Below are 16,537 nucleotides of genomic sequence, written 5' to 3'. Positions count from 1 at the left end.
AGCTATGTCTACACTACAAAGGTAAGTAATTACTATGGTGGTGCATGTCCATACTACCCTCCTTGGGTCGGTCGTGTGCGTCCTCACCAGGAGCGCTTCCACCGACCTAAGAGGGGCAGGGTGGGGAGCTGAGAACCCAGTCTCTCAGCTCTGCTAGCAGTTCCCTGCTGCGAGCCAGGCTGCCCCCCTCTCTGCCCAGGGCTTCTCGTCTCCCCGTTCCCTGCCAGGAGTTGGGCAGCCTTGTCAATTTCAAGGCTCAGGGGGAGCAGGCAAGGGGTGCCGCCCTGCCTTCTTGCCCTGGCTCCCAGCCAGGAGCGGGATCCAGCCATCCAGGCTTCTCGCCCCGGCTCCCAACCATCCAGCAATCCAGGGGCAGCTGGGCTCTAGCTGCCTGGCCAACAGCTGATCTATTTAATGCAGTGTCTGCACAGACATTGTGTCACCCTAACCACACTGACATAAGCCTTATGCCTCTCATGGAGGTGGAGTTATTATGTCGGTGTAGTACGGCTTTACATCAGCGGGAGGAAGGCTGTAGTGTAGACACTGATATAATTAGGTCGACGTCAGCTGCCTTATGTTGACCTAACCGTATAGTGTACGGTTCTGCTCCTGCCAACATCTCAGAACTTGTTTTCCTTGTGAACACTGCTCACCCTCAAATTCCCTTTGTTTCCTTCCTTCACTCCACACCTCTGACTCCACACTCTCAGGCCTAGATTCCTGGAAGAGGCTACTCTCCTTCAGTGCACAAGGGTAACTTGTTCCCCTCCTTCAAAGCCCAGTCGGTGATTTGAGCTATTAGTTTGCCACAACCTTTCACGGAGGAGCATGGTAGTGACACACACACACACACATCCAGTCACTGCTACACTTCTAAAGCAGAAGCAGCAGCAGCTAATGAACCATAAAATGACAACTCAAATGGTCACAACCCAAAACACTTCATGTGCAGAATGCTGACTTAAATTTGCACAGGAACATAGAAACTGCCCTACTGGATCAGGCCAGAGGTTGATTTAATCTAGCACCCTCTCTCTGACAGTGTCCAGTGTGCTGCAGAGGAAGATGCAAGAAACTCCACAGTAGACTGATGTGGTGTAATCTGCCCCATAATCGTAATCCCTAAAAATTAGAAATTGGTTTGTGCAATGAAACCCAAGGTTTATCTCCCTTCCAACATTATCGTTAGCTAGTTGTTGAGTATTTGCTCTCCACACAATATTAAGAATATAAGAAGTAACATGGACACTTCTGGGTTCCAAAAAAAACTGTGTTTATTAACTATGCATAAACCCAACACTGAATATTCTTGTTATCCACATCAACATCCAATCCCTCTTTGCATCTTGTTAAATTATCGGCCTCAATAGCCAGTAGCGATTATTTCCCCAGTCTAATTATGGCTTATGTGACAAAGCATTTCCTTTTTATCAGTTTTGAATTTTTCACCTTTCGGTTTCATTGAATGTCCCGCTGTTGTTGTGGGATGAAAGGGCTAGTCCTTTGTATTTTATTGTTTTTTCCCCTCGCACTAATGGTGTTTGTTATTAAATCTATATCAACTGATATCTCAAACAATTCATAGAGTTCAAGGCCACAAGAAACCATTAAATCACCATGTCCTCTGGTTTAATCCTTTCTCCTTAGATAAGGCAGGCTTGGATGAATGTAATATAACTGATTTCAGGATGTGATGAAAAGCTAAAAGAATGAGAGACAGGACAGGAGGAAAGAAGGGGGGACAGAAAGCAACACAACAAGGGAAAAAGAAACAGTACAGCATTTTACATGCCTTTGTGTGCAGGGAATTAAATATCCCCACTGACAGACTGAGGATTGGATGTCATGATAATGTGACAACTTTCAACACTCACAGGTGAAAACAAAGTTCCTTAAATAGTAGCAAGGCCAGCTGTCCTTCCTCTTGGGGAGAAAGTCCCTTACCCTAGTCTGCTCCTTCTGAATTGAGGTCGAGGAAGCTGAAATGAGTCAAGATGAGCAGCACTGCTGGCAGGTTGGAGGATGAGCTGGCGGGGGAGGGGGGGATGATTCTTCTTTTTTTCAGTCTCTTTTTAAGAACCCCAAAAGGGGTAAAAGTTAGCGCCATATTTTATCCTCATTATTTTGTCCACCAATTACATCCATTTTCATAAGGCCAACCTTGGCATAGGTAACTTTATGCCCATATTTTCTTGTTTACCAAGTATGTTCTCACCACAGTGCTTCACTTATATCCGTTGGCCATTTTTGTTTAAACTAATTCAATTTTTCTGTCTGGTTTTCTTGCACCTATTCATAATGTTTATTTATTTTGTCCTAATCCTGTAAAATTAGCACCATTTATTCCATCTAAATGAATACAGTACACCCCTTTTTAATAGGCAGATTCCCTACTTCACCCACAGCACACAGACCTCAATTTACCTGTCCAAATGCCCCTCCCCAAGTTCATGGGGTTTGGTTGTTTGTGAGTTATCAATACAACCCATCATAAACCTCAGCCCAAACTTACTCCCTGCATTTAGTTGCCAACTCCCCTTCACTCCAGAACCTCCTCTGCCCCATAAAAAAAGGTCTCTCACACCTTTTATAACCTAGTTACAGCTAACTGGACCCACGTGCCAGCTTGACTTGGCAGCAATAACTTTTTTATTCAACATTTTAGCACCTGAGCCTATGATGATCAAATAGAAGAGCCCGGCATCCCTATGTAGGGGCTTAGTCTGTCACCCTGTCACTTCCCCTCTTCAGAGGCAGACGTCCACTTTAGAGAGGCCCCAGGGTCAGCCATGGCTGCAGAAGTCTTTTGACAGGTGGTTTCAATGGATCCATGCTGCCAAGGAGTGGGGCCAGAACAGGGGTAGAGGCACACTGCTTTGTACCAACTGCAGAACTTGTGGGCTGGACCCTCATCTTCTTCCACAGGGGAAGGATTGGGGGGGGGGGGGGGAATATCCTCCTCCTCTCCAGAATGAAAGGAGGAGGAAACTCCTTGAGGATCTTTCAGAGTTGCCTCCCCAGTACCTAGCTACTACACACAGCGACTACAGTCTGCCCAGTGTTAGCAAATTCTGCATTTTAGCTAGGAGATGATTTCTCTGTGTCAGAAACTGAGATGTGGGCTCATCTGTCCTACTAGTTAGAGCCAGAGTAAGAACCAAAGGTCAGAGCTGGAATCAGAAGCTGGGTAAGGAAGCGGAGCTGGAGCAAGGCTGGGAACAAGGCAGGTATAGAAGCAATTACAGATCTGGGCACAAGCACTGAGCAGCCAGCTACCTCCTCCTGCTGCTGCTGGCCTTGAGAGCACACCTCCTGGTTCCCTTCAGCCAATTAGGAGGATCTGCCAATCAGGCAGCTCTGCTGTAGCTCATTCATTAGATAGCCTGGAGAGAGAGAGCTAGCTAGTCCCAGACTCAGCTGCTGGCCTTCGTTCCCAACACTATGCACTGCAATCCCCTTTGGGGGGGCTCTAGCATCTCCCAGGTACACCTTCAAAGAATTCAGATCTAGCCTCAGAGCTAAATCCAGAGGAGAGGTGTAAAGCCGGGGTACCTGCTCTCGGTTCTGAATTTGGTCCTCAGCCTCCCGGATGGTGAAATAAGGCCCATCTCTTGCAGATGGGGGAAGGAAGAGCTCATTGTGAGGTTGGTCATGAAATGAGATGTCTCAACAGGAGCAGGAGCCAAACAGGAAAGTGGAAAAGAAGCAGAGTCCAATAGAGATTCAGAAAGGGAAGGAGCAGTGGAGCATAAGCACTTCACCTGTAGCTTGTAGTCACTATGATGGTGTCCATGATCTCTCAGAGCCAAGAAGTCGGACACAAGTCTGCTTCATTCCGTGTCCCAGTTCTAACAGCTCAGCACTGCTTAACATGGGCCTTCTACATAATATAACTGGTTACAACTAGCTCTTACCAAAGCCTCTTAAAAGTACAGTTCCCCACAAATAAACTAAAACTAAAACTGCTCCACTTGCAATAATGGCCCAATTTCTCCCCATATTGCATGTATGCACTCATAATGCACAGTGACAGCCACCTGTCCCACATCTAGCAACATTTTCTTTACAAACCAGTTCCCCTGGTTCTTTCTGCTTATGAAACACTGGTTAGTCTTCCACTGTGTTAGATGAAGTGTTTCAAAATTTATATTGACGAATCAGAGGCTTATACAGATCTATAATGCCATGTTCTGTTGCTTGCAAATCGAAGCTCACTGAATCAAACAGAATTGTAATGGAGTTGCTTCCTATTACTTCACAGCTGACTAAGCAGCAAGGCATAACAGGGGATGGGAGTTGTTAAAGCAGCTCTGACGGGAGAGAACATATTGGTCAGTTGAAAAGCCAGCTTCCCAAGTCACAGTAACTTCCAACGGTACCTTCAGCAACTTCAGAAAAACTGGGGAGTAAAGCTTAGGCAGCTTAACTTTGTAGCTCTTGTACCTGCTACAATGCTTAGGCTCCTGCAGTGTTTAAAGCCTGCAGTATAAGCCTTTGGAGGGTTGGCAGGACTTCAGAGTGCCCCAACAAGATTAGTTCGAAGGACCCCAAATCCAACTCATTATGATCCATGCCATGAATATTTCTTGTTGTGTACTTTTAGGTCCTCATGCTGTGTTGCCCAAAACAAGTTTGGGCCTGAAAGAACTGCAGCTCTGCCACATGTTTCTAAATGGGTCTTTTAACCCACTTTTTATGAGGACGTCTATGAAGCTACTATGATATATGGAGAATTGGGCCATTTTAGAAAAGTTGGCTTTTCAGCTGAAAAAATTCCACACACCCCAACGTTCCCTCCACTCCCCAACACACAGAGTCACATATTTTGGGTGCCTTGAGTGGGCCGGGGCTATTCAAAATTCAGGTCTGGGAGCTTATTGCCTTCTGTTTTTCTGCTACTGCATTAATGTATCACACACACGAGTTCCGATGCATTTTGTCAGGACTCCCACCGCCACAGATCTGAATTCTCAACATCCAAAGCAGCTGTCTCCATTTTCCCCCAGTTTAGGTTCTTGTATGTGGAATTATCCTGCTATTCAAGGAAAGTGAAGAGAACATCAGGTCACAAACTACCATAAAAAATTCACATGAAGGGTATGACAAACAGTTCTCTTTACTGTAGGCCTTACTGTAATATTTCACTTGGAAAAAAGATATACAATTCAAAACAATAAAGAAGGAGTAGCAACCTTAGTTTGCTTTCTTCGGGAGGAGAGTGCTTGAGGATAGATAAATTCTGTCTATGCATGTTCCTTCTAGAAGAGAGAGCCCCTTTTCCTTCATGCACAATACATGTATGCAACCATTGGTAACCCATCTTGTTTCAGAGACAGGTGAAAAGGCCCACTGCTCTTCATTCTTTTACATTTTCATTTGTCCTCACAGAATCATAGAATATCAGGGTTGGAAGGGACCTCAGGAGACCATCTAGTCCAACTCCCTGCTCAAAGCAGGACCAATCCCCAACTCAATCCCCAAATGGCACCCTTAAGGATTGAACTCACAACCCTGGGTTCAGCAAGCCACTGAGCTATCCCTCCCACCATGTGTTTGTTTATTCTACCTGAGGCAGTGTGTTTGGTTTGAAGCGTGTCAGAGACTCCCCTTGGGATAACGAGCCTGGTGCATATCAATTTCTTTGTTAAATTGACAAACTCATATAAGCTTGCAGCGTCCAGCGGGCATAACTGGACACTGCAAGACGGAGGTTCCTAGGGTTGTGTCTTGGACCGGAGATATTGGCTAGTGTCGTTCGGTTGCACAATCCAAGGAGCAGCTTACATGCCCCAGGAGTGGGGGTTCTCACAGCAGAGCAGGGCAAGATAAGGCTGGCTGGCTCCCAGAATTAAGGAGTGGAGGGACCTAGCCAATCACCGGTCCAGGTAGCACCAGAGGAACGTCACACTCCCCTCCCCTGTTCCATCCCTCTAATCATTGTTGTTGCTCTTCTCTTTACCTTTTCCAGTTCTAATATCTCTTTTTTGAGCTGGGGCGACCAGAAGTACACGCAGTATTCAAGGTGTGGACATACCCCGGGTTTATATAGACAATGGGTTTTCCTCCTGTGATGTTACCTGATTAAAATATGACCATATAGATCATTGTTGCAACCACTGTTATATCCTGGATCAATCGGCCTTCAGCTGTCATTAAGACTGCGCTGATCACAACACGTCCTCCATTCTTCTCGCATTCTTGCCTTTCTTCTCCACGTTCGTCCGAAACGTTTAACAATGTCATCTTCCCATCTTCTAGATGGCCGATCAGGTGGTCTTTTCTGTTCTCGCGGGTACCACTCAGTAATGATTGCGGTCCACCTATTGTCCGTGAACCGTGCTATGTGGCCCGCTCATCATATTTTATTATATCTGCTTTCCACGACAATATCTTTCACACTGCTGCGTTCTCTAATCATTTCATTTGGGATATGATCCAGAAGGGAAATTCCCAACATAGCTTGTTCCATTACCCTTTCAGTTACCGACAGCCGCTGTTCTTCTCTCTTTGTCAGTGCCCACGTTTCATTGCCATGGCTGGCAGCACTGTTGAATTGAAGATATTTGTATGTGTAGTCTTGTCGATTTTTCCTTTGAGGATGTCCTTGATGGAATTAAACACACAACATCCTGCCCGAATCCTTCGGGAGAGTTCTCCGTTCATGTCTTGGCGCATATTAACTTCTTGGCCCAAATATACGTACTGTTCCACTTCTTCAATTTCTTCTCCTGTTACCGTTATTCGGGCTTTTTGTAAGATGCCTGATCGCATGTATTTCGTTTTGCAATGGTTCATTTTCAGACCGACCTGACTGCTTTTCTTGTCAAGTCTTCATAGCATGCTCTGCAGTTGGTTGGTGCTTTCGGCAATTAGTACAATGTCGCCCGCGAATCTGAGATGAGATAATCGTTCTCCATTTATATTATCACCACTTCTCCAATTGATCTTGTTCATAACCATTTCAAGGCAGGCGGTAAATAGTTTCGGTGAAATCGTATCTCCTTGCTTTACGCCTTTCTCGATTGGGATGCGGAGGGGAGTTTTGAGGAGAGTAATGTCTGTTGTACATCCAGTATTCGCTTCCTTCAACAAACCGATGTACTGTGTATTAATGCCCTGCTCTGCGAACGCCTTTAATATTGTGTTGAGCTCGACGCTATCGAAGGCCTTTTCATAGTCGACGAAAGCAATGCACAGCGGGAGTTTGTATTGGCTAAGGGTAAATACATGGTCGATCGTGCTGAAATTTCGTCGAAACCCTGCCTGCTCTCTCAGCTGTTGTTCATCCAGACTCTGAAAGAGTCAGTTCGTTATAACCTTTGTAAAGAGTTGATAGATATGAGAGAGCAGGCATATAGGAAGATAGTTCTTAAGATTTTCTCGATCCCTCTTCTTGTACAGCAAGATAGTATTCGACTCCTTCCAGCTTGATGGTATTTTTCCTTCTTCGAGATATCGACTGAATCTTAAAGCGAGGGCCTTCCAAAGTTTTCCGCCTCCTGCGGAAATCATTTCTGATGTTATTCCATCTTTGCCTGGAGCTTTTCCCTTCTTCATCTGGTGTAGTGCACTTCGGACTTCGCTGATGATTATTGGGGGGACGTGTTCTTCTGACTCTTGGAGCGTTGGGAGAGGGACGTTGATTCTTGATTTGAACAGTTTTGTATAGAACTCCTTGCAGACCTCCTCCACCCCTGCTCTGTCAATTACTGTCTCTCCATCCTTGTTCTTCAAAATTGTTACGCTCAATCTATACTGCGCCAATTCCTGCTTCCATGTCCTGAGGCTCTTGCGTGATTCAGCTGTTTTAAGGAGCTTTTCTTACTAGAAGTTCTCAAAGTCGTCCTTCAGTTTTTGCCGTATAAGCTTGCACAGAATGGAGTACTCGAGGTTGTTATCAGAGCTCCTTTTCATATTTCTCCACTTCTCTAACAAGCTTTTCGTTTCGTTCGAGATTCTTCCCTTTGCCTTCTTCATCTTTTCAATTTCAGCTGCTTTTATGCAACGTCTCAGGTTGTCAGCAAAGATACTATAGTCCTCATCACACTTTTCCGTCTGGCTCCAGTCAAATCCAGAAATCACTTTCTTCAGCTTTGCTTCATCGAATGTCTTCGGGCGCTGTTTCCTGATTGCCATCTGTAAAGCTTTCTTTTCCACTACTTCGTCAAAAATCAACTTCGCTCTAAGCAGGCGATGGTCACTGCCGGTGTTGAAGGGCTTCACCACAGAGATGTCTTGAACGATGCACCTTTTATTGACTAAAATATAGTCGATTTCATTCATACTCTTCGCGTCTGGCACGATCCACGTCCACCTTTTTGCAATCCTCTTTTTGTACCAGGCATTTGCCATGTACAGTTCTTTGTTTCTGCCATCGTTACCAGCCTTTCTCCTCTTTCATTTCTTTCGCCGCTGCCGTATCTCCCTATGAACTTTTCACCAGCTTTCCCTCGCCCGACCTTAGCATTGAAATCTCCCATCGTGACAGTGTAAGTGGACTTTTGCGCGAGGGCTCTTTCGAGCTCTTGGTAGAATTCTTCCACTTCTTCGTCCTCACTTGCACTTGTGATAGCGTAGGCCTGGATGACCTTGAGGATAGTTTTTGACTCCATCTGAAGATGCAGCACACCAGTACATGATGATATTAGCTGGCATGATATGACTTTCGAAACCCAATCCTTACTGACGATTAATCCGACTCCACCAACGTTTTTAGCGCCATCTCCCTTTCCGAGCCTCACAGCGCTTCCATCCTTCCAGTTGACTTCCAACTCCTTCTTTCATCGGGTTTCGCAGATACTTAGGATATCGTATCTTATCCTTTTCTTCTCCTCCTCCATCAGATGGCTTAATGTTTCCTCCCTCGCCAGCAACCTACAATTGTAAGTACACACAGCGAGGGTTGTCCTTTTCCATGTTGGCCTAGCACCTGACATTTTTAGCAACCTCTCGTCGCTCAATTTCCACTCCACCACCAAAGAACGGTTTGATGACATGCAGGGAACTAAGACCCATTTACTCGTGTTGTTTTAGCCTTTAACTTTAAGCCATCCCACTGGCTAGGCGGGCAGGCATACGTACCTCCTCAAGCTTAGCTAGCCTTCAACCTCTAAGGAGAAGGAAAAACGCTCTTTCCTCTGACAGAGCAATCCCCCTCCTTGGATTGGATAGTCCGACACCTTTGTAGCATGGTTAGACCTACCAAGGCCCCACTACCATAGTTGTCAGATGGCCACGGTCACCGCTGCACCACAATGAGGCACTGAGGTACAATTCTGCATTGTTATATATTTGCAGCAAATATTGTACAAAGGTTGTCGAGTGAGATGTATATGAAAAGGTTATGATTTGCTGGTTATGCTTATGCTGTCTGTATGCATGTATCATTTTTGTATGTGAAGCTATGAGAATTGGTTCTATATAGACACTCCCCGGGTTACGCAAGACCCGACTTACGCAAATCCGCACTTACGGAAAAAGTTCGTAAACTAGAAATAGGAGGGGTTGTGGTTTTTTGGCATAATGGTCAGAGATACGTTTCCAATTTATGCAAAATTCGAGTTATGCAAGGCATTCCGGAACGGAACTCTTGCGTAAGTTGGGGAGCGTCTGTACTTGGATTTCAAATGTTTGCTCCTGGGGGAATGCCCACAAAGTAATTAGCCACCACATCTTGGAGGAACTATTCAAATTGAGTAGCCCATCGAAAGAACATTTCAATGGACCATGGGAGATGCCTATCTACACTTAATGAAATTTCCTGCTGTGACTAGGCAAAATGCATGGACATGTGACTTGCCCAGGTGACTCCAAACTCCATCTTGTTGCTGTAATTTTCCACAGTAAGAACAATGGGATGCCCTCCACAGGGCAAAAGCTATAAAAGGCCCTGGCAACACCTCCATTTTGTCTTCATTCCTGCTACTTACCTCTGTAGGAACTTTGCTACAAACTGAAGCTCTGAACAATGGACTGAATGACCCATCCAAGCTGTGGATGTACTGCAGAGACTTGACTTAAGCCAGCAGTTAATTCCATCACTGCTACAAGCCTGAATCAAGAACTTTGCCATTACTGTATATAATTGATTCCTTTAACCGGTTTTAACTCTCACCTTTCTTTCTTTCATTTTATGAATAAACCTTTCAATTTTAGATACTAAAGGATTGGCATCAGTGTGATTTTTGGGTAAGGTCTAAGTTATATATTGACCTGTGTATGTGGCTGGTCCTTTGGGATCAGAAGAACCTATTATTTGATGAGACTGGTTGTAAAGAACCACTCATCTCTGAATCCAGTGTTTTTGGTGGTGATATAAGAACTGCAATGCCTGAGTAAACTGCCTTTATGTTTTCCTGGTAGCCAGTGTGGTGAAACAGGAGTTTAATTTTATGACTGACTTGGTATATATTATAAAAGAATAACCACCAGTTTTGGGTTGTGTTTGCCCTATTTCTCAGCAGTTGGTCCTGAATTTGGCATTCTCAGTTATGACCCACTAAGGCACAGTTACACCTCCCCAGGGCATAGTTTCAAAAGGGCTGATTGGAAGTGGGTCATTTGCATTCCCCTTACACCCAAATACTTCCTAGTAAATCCACTTCATACATATTGGTCCCAAAAGCCCTTTGAAGTTCATAATACCTTCCAGAGAGTGCATTAGCCAGTCTCCTAGAGAAGTTACATACACACAATTCCCCAATAACACATACACAATTGCATTTTTAATACAATGGACCCCAAAGGTATTAAACCTAATTCAACAAAGTTCAACCTAATTCAGTAAAGTTCATTCAGAATATTGCAGGAAATGATTAGTCTGTCACAGTCCCTTCTGGTTTCCTTGTATGCCATGTACACACAAAACCGAGCATGAGGGTCTAATCCAATTTGTGTTGAAATCAATGGAAGTAACTTGGAAGGCTCCTAGGGGAAGCTGGGTCAGACCTTCAAGTGAAGGAAAAGGAACAACAGAGAACAGCAGCAGTCCAGAAAGCCAGGATGGAAGAAGATCCCAAGCCTACTTAGCATGTACAACAATTCCCCATAAACTCTCTACCCTTAAATCACTGGACCCATTATGAGGAAAGGGCCAAGGTCTGTGGCTTTTTGCTCCAAAACAAATTCCTACAAAGCAACAAAAGAAGAGGCAGCATTAATTTTGCATATTCACTCGGCTTCAGCTAATACAATCAGGTTTATTAAACGCTTAAGCATGCTGGAGAATTGCAAAAGAGCTGAGGTTAACATTATTGGGTGCCCTTCACACTTACCACACAAAACCTCATTGCTAATTCTCACGCACAAGTTGTAAATGATCGGATTATAGATGACACAACCGATCTACCTGTCAATACCTAAAATAATCATCATTTGGCCACTTTTTAAAAAAGAAACAAAACTGTTCTTATTAAGTGATACCACAATACCTCAATTTTCCCCCTTCAGTTTGCCAGGTTTTATTTATTTGGTCTCAGGTACAGGAATTTCCATGGCACTCATCCCCATAGTATCTGAACTCCCAGACATGCAACAAAACAGAGATCTTTCCCTCCCCAAAGAAAAGTTTTGAGAAAGACAGAAACATACACGCACATGCTCTAGAACAGCTAATAGCCGAGCAGTCGGGGTACTCAAATGAGATGTGGGAGACCCAGGTTGATGCCTTGCTCTGCGTGATTTGAACAAAGGACTTGACTCTAGGTAGCCCACATCCCAGGTGAGTGCCACAACCACCAGGCTATAGAATCTGTCTTTCCGCACCACCCCTTGGAGCTGTTCCACTTTGTATAAATAATTAGTCACTGGGCCACAGAAAGAGACTGACCCTATAGCCCAATGGTGTGTGCCACGATCACTGGGCTATTGCCTATTATGGAGTGGGTCGCTTTCTCTCCAGAAATTTAGTCATGGACCTAGAAACATTTTGGTTTTGACAAAACAGCATTTTTCTATGGGGAAAAAGAGGTTTGTAAAAAAAAATTTGATCTGCTCTACATTTGACAAATGTGCTTTTACTTTATCTCCAAAGTGCAGTAGATTTATTTCAGTTGCTGGCAGGGATGAGATTATCCCTGGAAGGACAGTGCCAGAATTTGGCCAAAACTGTATGGAGGAGATTGCGGTTACCTTGCCGTAGCTCTATGCGTACTTGTTACTTAAGGGAACATCTCAAAGGACCCTGCTGTGCTTCGCTGTGGATACTGGAATATTCAGTGAATCCCTGCTACAGCAGATTTGTAGCCAACCCCTTCTCTGTGAACATGTGCTTTATGCAGCCTGGGGTTCCAAAGCAGCTGCCCACACATGGATTCTTCATCTACAAATGGCTATCCCATTAAATTAACAGTTAAGCATAGTCCACAGAATTGGGGAAGAGATACTTTTTTTCTTTTTACTCCAAATTGGCTAATATTTCTGATTGGGGCAATACTCCAGGTGCCGCAATGTAGATGGATATGCATTGAACCAGACAACAAATGATATTGGGAAGGGAGAGTCTACAGTGATTTGGCACATTATTCAAATGAAAGTCCAACAACTCTATCCCTATTAATTAGATGAGCCAAAAACTGGACATGCCACTTTGCAGCCTGGTTACCATTTGACGATATATATTGCATCATTTCTGATATCACTGACAATGCTAGCATGGTAACAGATTGCTGGGCATTCTGAATGCTGGAAGAGTATATCCTCACACTACCTGTACGTGTGTGGCCAATTTCTGCCCTTGGATAACACAGGCAACAGCCACTTGGAATCACATGCAGACAAAATTTGACCCATACTCAGTACTCTGCTGAGCCTCTACTCAACTGTTAATATTTACCACAGATGTCATTTTGCTTCTTTTGGAGCTGCATGTATTATTATTATTGCTATTAAATATTTATATCGTATGAGTGCCCAATGACTCTTGAATGAAACTGGCACTTAATTTTTTTAATAGATTAACTGTCTTGCTGTTACATTACATCTTGGTCTCATTTTTGCACTTTCTTTTACTGAGGAGTTTAAAAAAAAAATTAAGTCACCTCTCCCCCCCAAAAGATGTTATCTCATTACTGCACATTTTTTCCCAGCTGCATTGTCCATGCTTCAGACACCTTTTGCCCAACGTAGCTCAAATTCAGCACCAATTAATCCCTGTGAAATCAATGGAACTGCATAAGCTGTAAGTCAGTGATGAACCTGCCCCAAAATGAGTACTTTAGAAGTATCCTTCGGTGTTGAATTCAGCTGCAAACTCTTCAGTGCTTCCCTTCCACTTGCAGAATGAAGAGCCAAATTCCACTCCCAGTTACACTGGTTCAGGCCCAGCGGTGGAAAAGAGCAAAATTTGACCCAAGTTATGGAACCGTACATCAAAGAGCTAAAAATATAACGTACAAACAGTAGCAAAGGTCTAGAAAGCTGTTAAGATCCCTGTCCTTTCCCAGGTGCTATGGGGATAGTATACAAATTACAATCCCCAGGGAAAATTAACTGAAGTCATTAACAACAACAAAATGTGATTCTTCTGCAAATTAAAATGATTAAGATCACCAGCTTCTGCCATCAAAAAGATCCAGAATCTTACCCTGGTATTATTAAATATTAAAACAATGGATTTTCTCTGCAAATGCGAAGGAAATGAATTAAGAGCTCTGATGAATAAGGGCCTCTGTTTATCTAACAGGCAATTGCACTGGCACAATTTGTCATGTTTTATATGACAAATCATTCCAGCTCTCTGAGCTTAGATGGCAAATCTGTTTAACAGAAACACCTCCAGAGTTTCACCCCTCATTCAGTCCTTGTCTCAATATAAATAAAAGGCTGCTATTAGTGTACCACATTTGTGTTTGTTTTGAGAATAAATGTCCAGATGAATCAACTGTTATTTTTAAGAGTCAGATTCTGACCCATCCTGCAGAGGAGTGAATGCTAAAGCAAGGTTTAGGAAACCCTAAATAGAGAAATAATATAAAATACAGAAGAGAAACATGCAGTGCAGTAAGGTCTGCTGAACAAGCAAAACCCTGCTGACACTGATTCACAGTATTTTAAAGTCACCTAAGGATTCTCAAGAGCCTCTTTAACATTTTATTCTCAACTCCAGCCTCAGTTTTTCTACTTCTGCTGACATCTGCTACCTAACAGCTTTCCCCCGGCTAACAGGATGCACAAGTGGATTCTTGAGCCAGCAATAATGTAACCGGTATACCAGAAAGGGTGTGTTGGAAATTGTATGCCCAATATTTCTTTCCTGCCGCCACAGTGCTTGTTAAGTCTCCCGACCCCAGAGGGAGTAAATCTTGCCTCAAACGTGTGACCTTCCATGTCTATAGAGCAACATGTTACCTCGGTACCATTGGGCTGGTTCTTGGAATGAATCAGAAGAAAGCAACAGAAGAATGTTCTCCCTTCACATTCATTATAAGGTAACGATCTATCACTTAGTTCCTTTTAAGAAAAAATTGCTCTAATATTTTAAGTAGATTTAATTTTCGAGGCTCTTTCAGTACAGATTAAGCATTAAAACACTTAATACAGCATGGAAATGTAATTTAGATTCTAAAAACAATGGGGTTCTATCTAGCAAAGGCTCGATATGAGAAGATCTGGTTTTAAAGTTAACAGGCATCAGGAAAGATTTCCTAAAGTAAACTCAAGTACATTGCGGAATAACCTCCCAAAGGAAGTGGGGGGGGGGGCTTAAATTGCTCAGAGTTATTAAATCTGGATCAGAAAAAAGTGCTAGAAAATGACAGAACAGGAAACCATCCTGCTCTGATAACAGGGATGGGCTAGGTGACCCAATAGGTCTTCATGTCCACCTCCCCATCTCTAGCTTCTTTCAAATTATATTGCTTCAAAACTGTGATATAAAGATGAATATCTCATAGCTACAAATAAGTTTTTCAAGCAATTTTGCCCCAAAGAACCAGCTTGCCACGCCCATAACTTTGCATCACCAGTATCGTTTCCCTCTCTGTGTTCTAGTGTCTCTAAACTTCCCACAGTTTAATTTACATGCATTGTTTCCATAACATTCTAAAGGATCCTTTCAGTATATTCTTGCTCCTGTGCTCTTCCAGTGCCTATCTGATTTCCTTTGAGAAAAGAAGATTCTCTCAGTTCAAGGACAAATTAATTCCTTCATTTTGAGGAGAAACATTACAACCGGGGCACTTAACAAAGGAAGCCTATTGTAAAACATGCAAGAAAGAACACAGCTCCTTACATGCTCTCACAGAACTTTGTAAGAGTGCTGGGCTTTTCCTGGTTGCGTCTTTGTCGAAACCAACGCTGAATACTGCGTACATCCCAGTCCAGCTGCTTGGACAGGCCTTCCAGTCTCTTCTCATCTGGATGCTACAGAACAAAAAGTGATAAAATGACCGCAGGTGCATTTTATCTTCATAACAGATATCATAATATTGTTTTATATTTAGATCCCTAAGACTGGTCATAAAGAACTCAATCCTACTGTACGACTAGGACTTACAGACTCTACCCTAGCTCTCTGCCAGCCTCATGGACAACTGGAAGTACGGCAAAGTCTCTTCATACAAAACACCTATTGGTGGATGTATAATCAAAAACAGTACTCTAAAAAAAGGGGCTAAGGCAATGCAGCTACATAGAGAAGTTTTAAAAGTTATTGGAGAAAACAGGAGGTTACAAATTGGCTTGGCAGAATTCAATTTTATATATATATCAGTTGGATGGGTAATATCAATATTTATTTTTAAGCTTTTTTTCTATTTTTCATCTCTTTAAATTTTCACAGTTGCACAAAATTAAAGGTGAGTCAGACAAGGGAGTGATCAATTATTTAATGACGGTAGATGTTGAGATTCAAAAAGTTAAAGTTTTATAACCGTTAAAAACACAAATTTTCAACACCACATCAGAATATACAAAACAAATATCCTTAAATCAAACTCTATTAGGTTCTCAGGTAGCATTTTTCTTACGTTTGATTATTATCAATGGAAATATATTTCTTCAGCAGTGTGTGTGTTTGGTGAATTCAACATTTTCTGACATTTACCAGTAAAAAACTAATCTTTCCACACGTAGTTATAACTGAAACCTTTTCTGCAACCTCATCTCTAGCACTCCCTGCCTATCAAATGCTATACACTCCTTGAGCAATGGGGCCTGCAAAACTGCTCAGCATGAGCCTTGTCTCTTTCATCACTCTGTGTATGTGTAACTGATGTAACTGTTGACATGACCAAGGGGATTGTTCAACTAACACAGAGAAACACATTTTCCTATACATTAATATTCAAACACTACACTTTCTATTTTTAAAGTGACAGCTTCAAAGGAAGTCACCTTAGCAACTGAGACAGACATGCTCAGTAAAATTAGCTTTAAGTAGTCATTTTCAACAGCAGCAAACATGACTGTTACTACATTGGAGTAGAGGTTACGCTGCATACCGTAGCACGCATAAGGTGAAGGAAAACTGAAATTTACTGGACTTGAGCACTACATGGGAAACAGGGGAAGAGGATACATTTCAAATTGTCTGTTG

The 16,537-nt window shown here is 43.0% G+C and overlaps 1 protein-coding gene across 2 annotated transcripts in view; it reads right to left on the bottom strand.

Annotated features, from left to right (window-relative positions):
• CERS6 (ceramide synthase 6) overlaps positions 1 to 16,537 on the bottom strand; it is a 217,515-nt gene that overhangs the window by 125,299 nt on the left and 75,679 nt on the right. For both annotated transcript variants that reach the window (XM_065413633.1, XM_065413634.1), the window contains exon 3: positions 15,233 to 15,363. In XM_065413633.1, coding sequence (XP_065269705.1) covers positions 15,233 to 15,363 — 131 coding nt within the window. The remainder of the gene's footprint in view (positions 1 to 15,232; positions 15,364 to 16,537) is intronic.

Source organism: Emys orbicularis, chromosome 11, assembly GCF_028017835.1.
Source record: "Emys orbicularis isolate rEmyOrb1 chromosome 11, rEmyOrb1.hap1, whole genome shotgun sequence".
Lineage (NCBI taxonomy): Eukaryota > Metazoa > Chordata > Testudines > Emydidae > Emys > Emys orbicularis.
The sequence above is the reverse complement of the archived record's forward strand: the minus strand, read 5'-3'. Positions and strand labels throughout refer to the sequence as shown.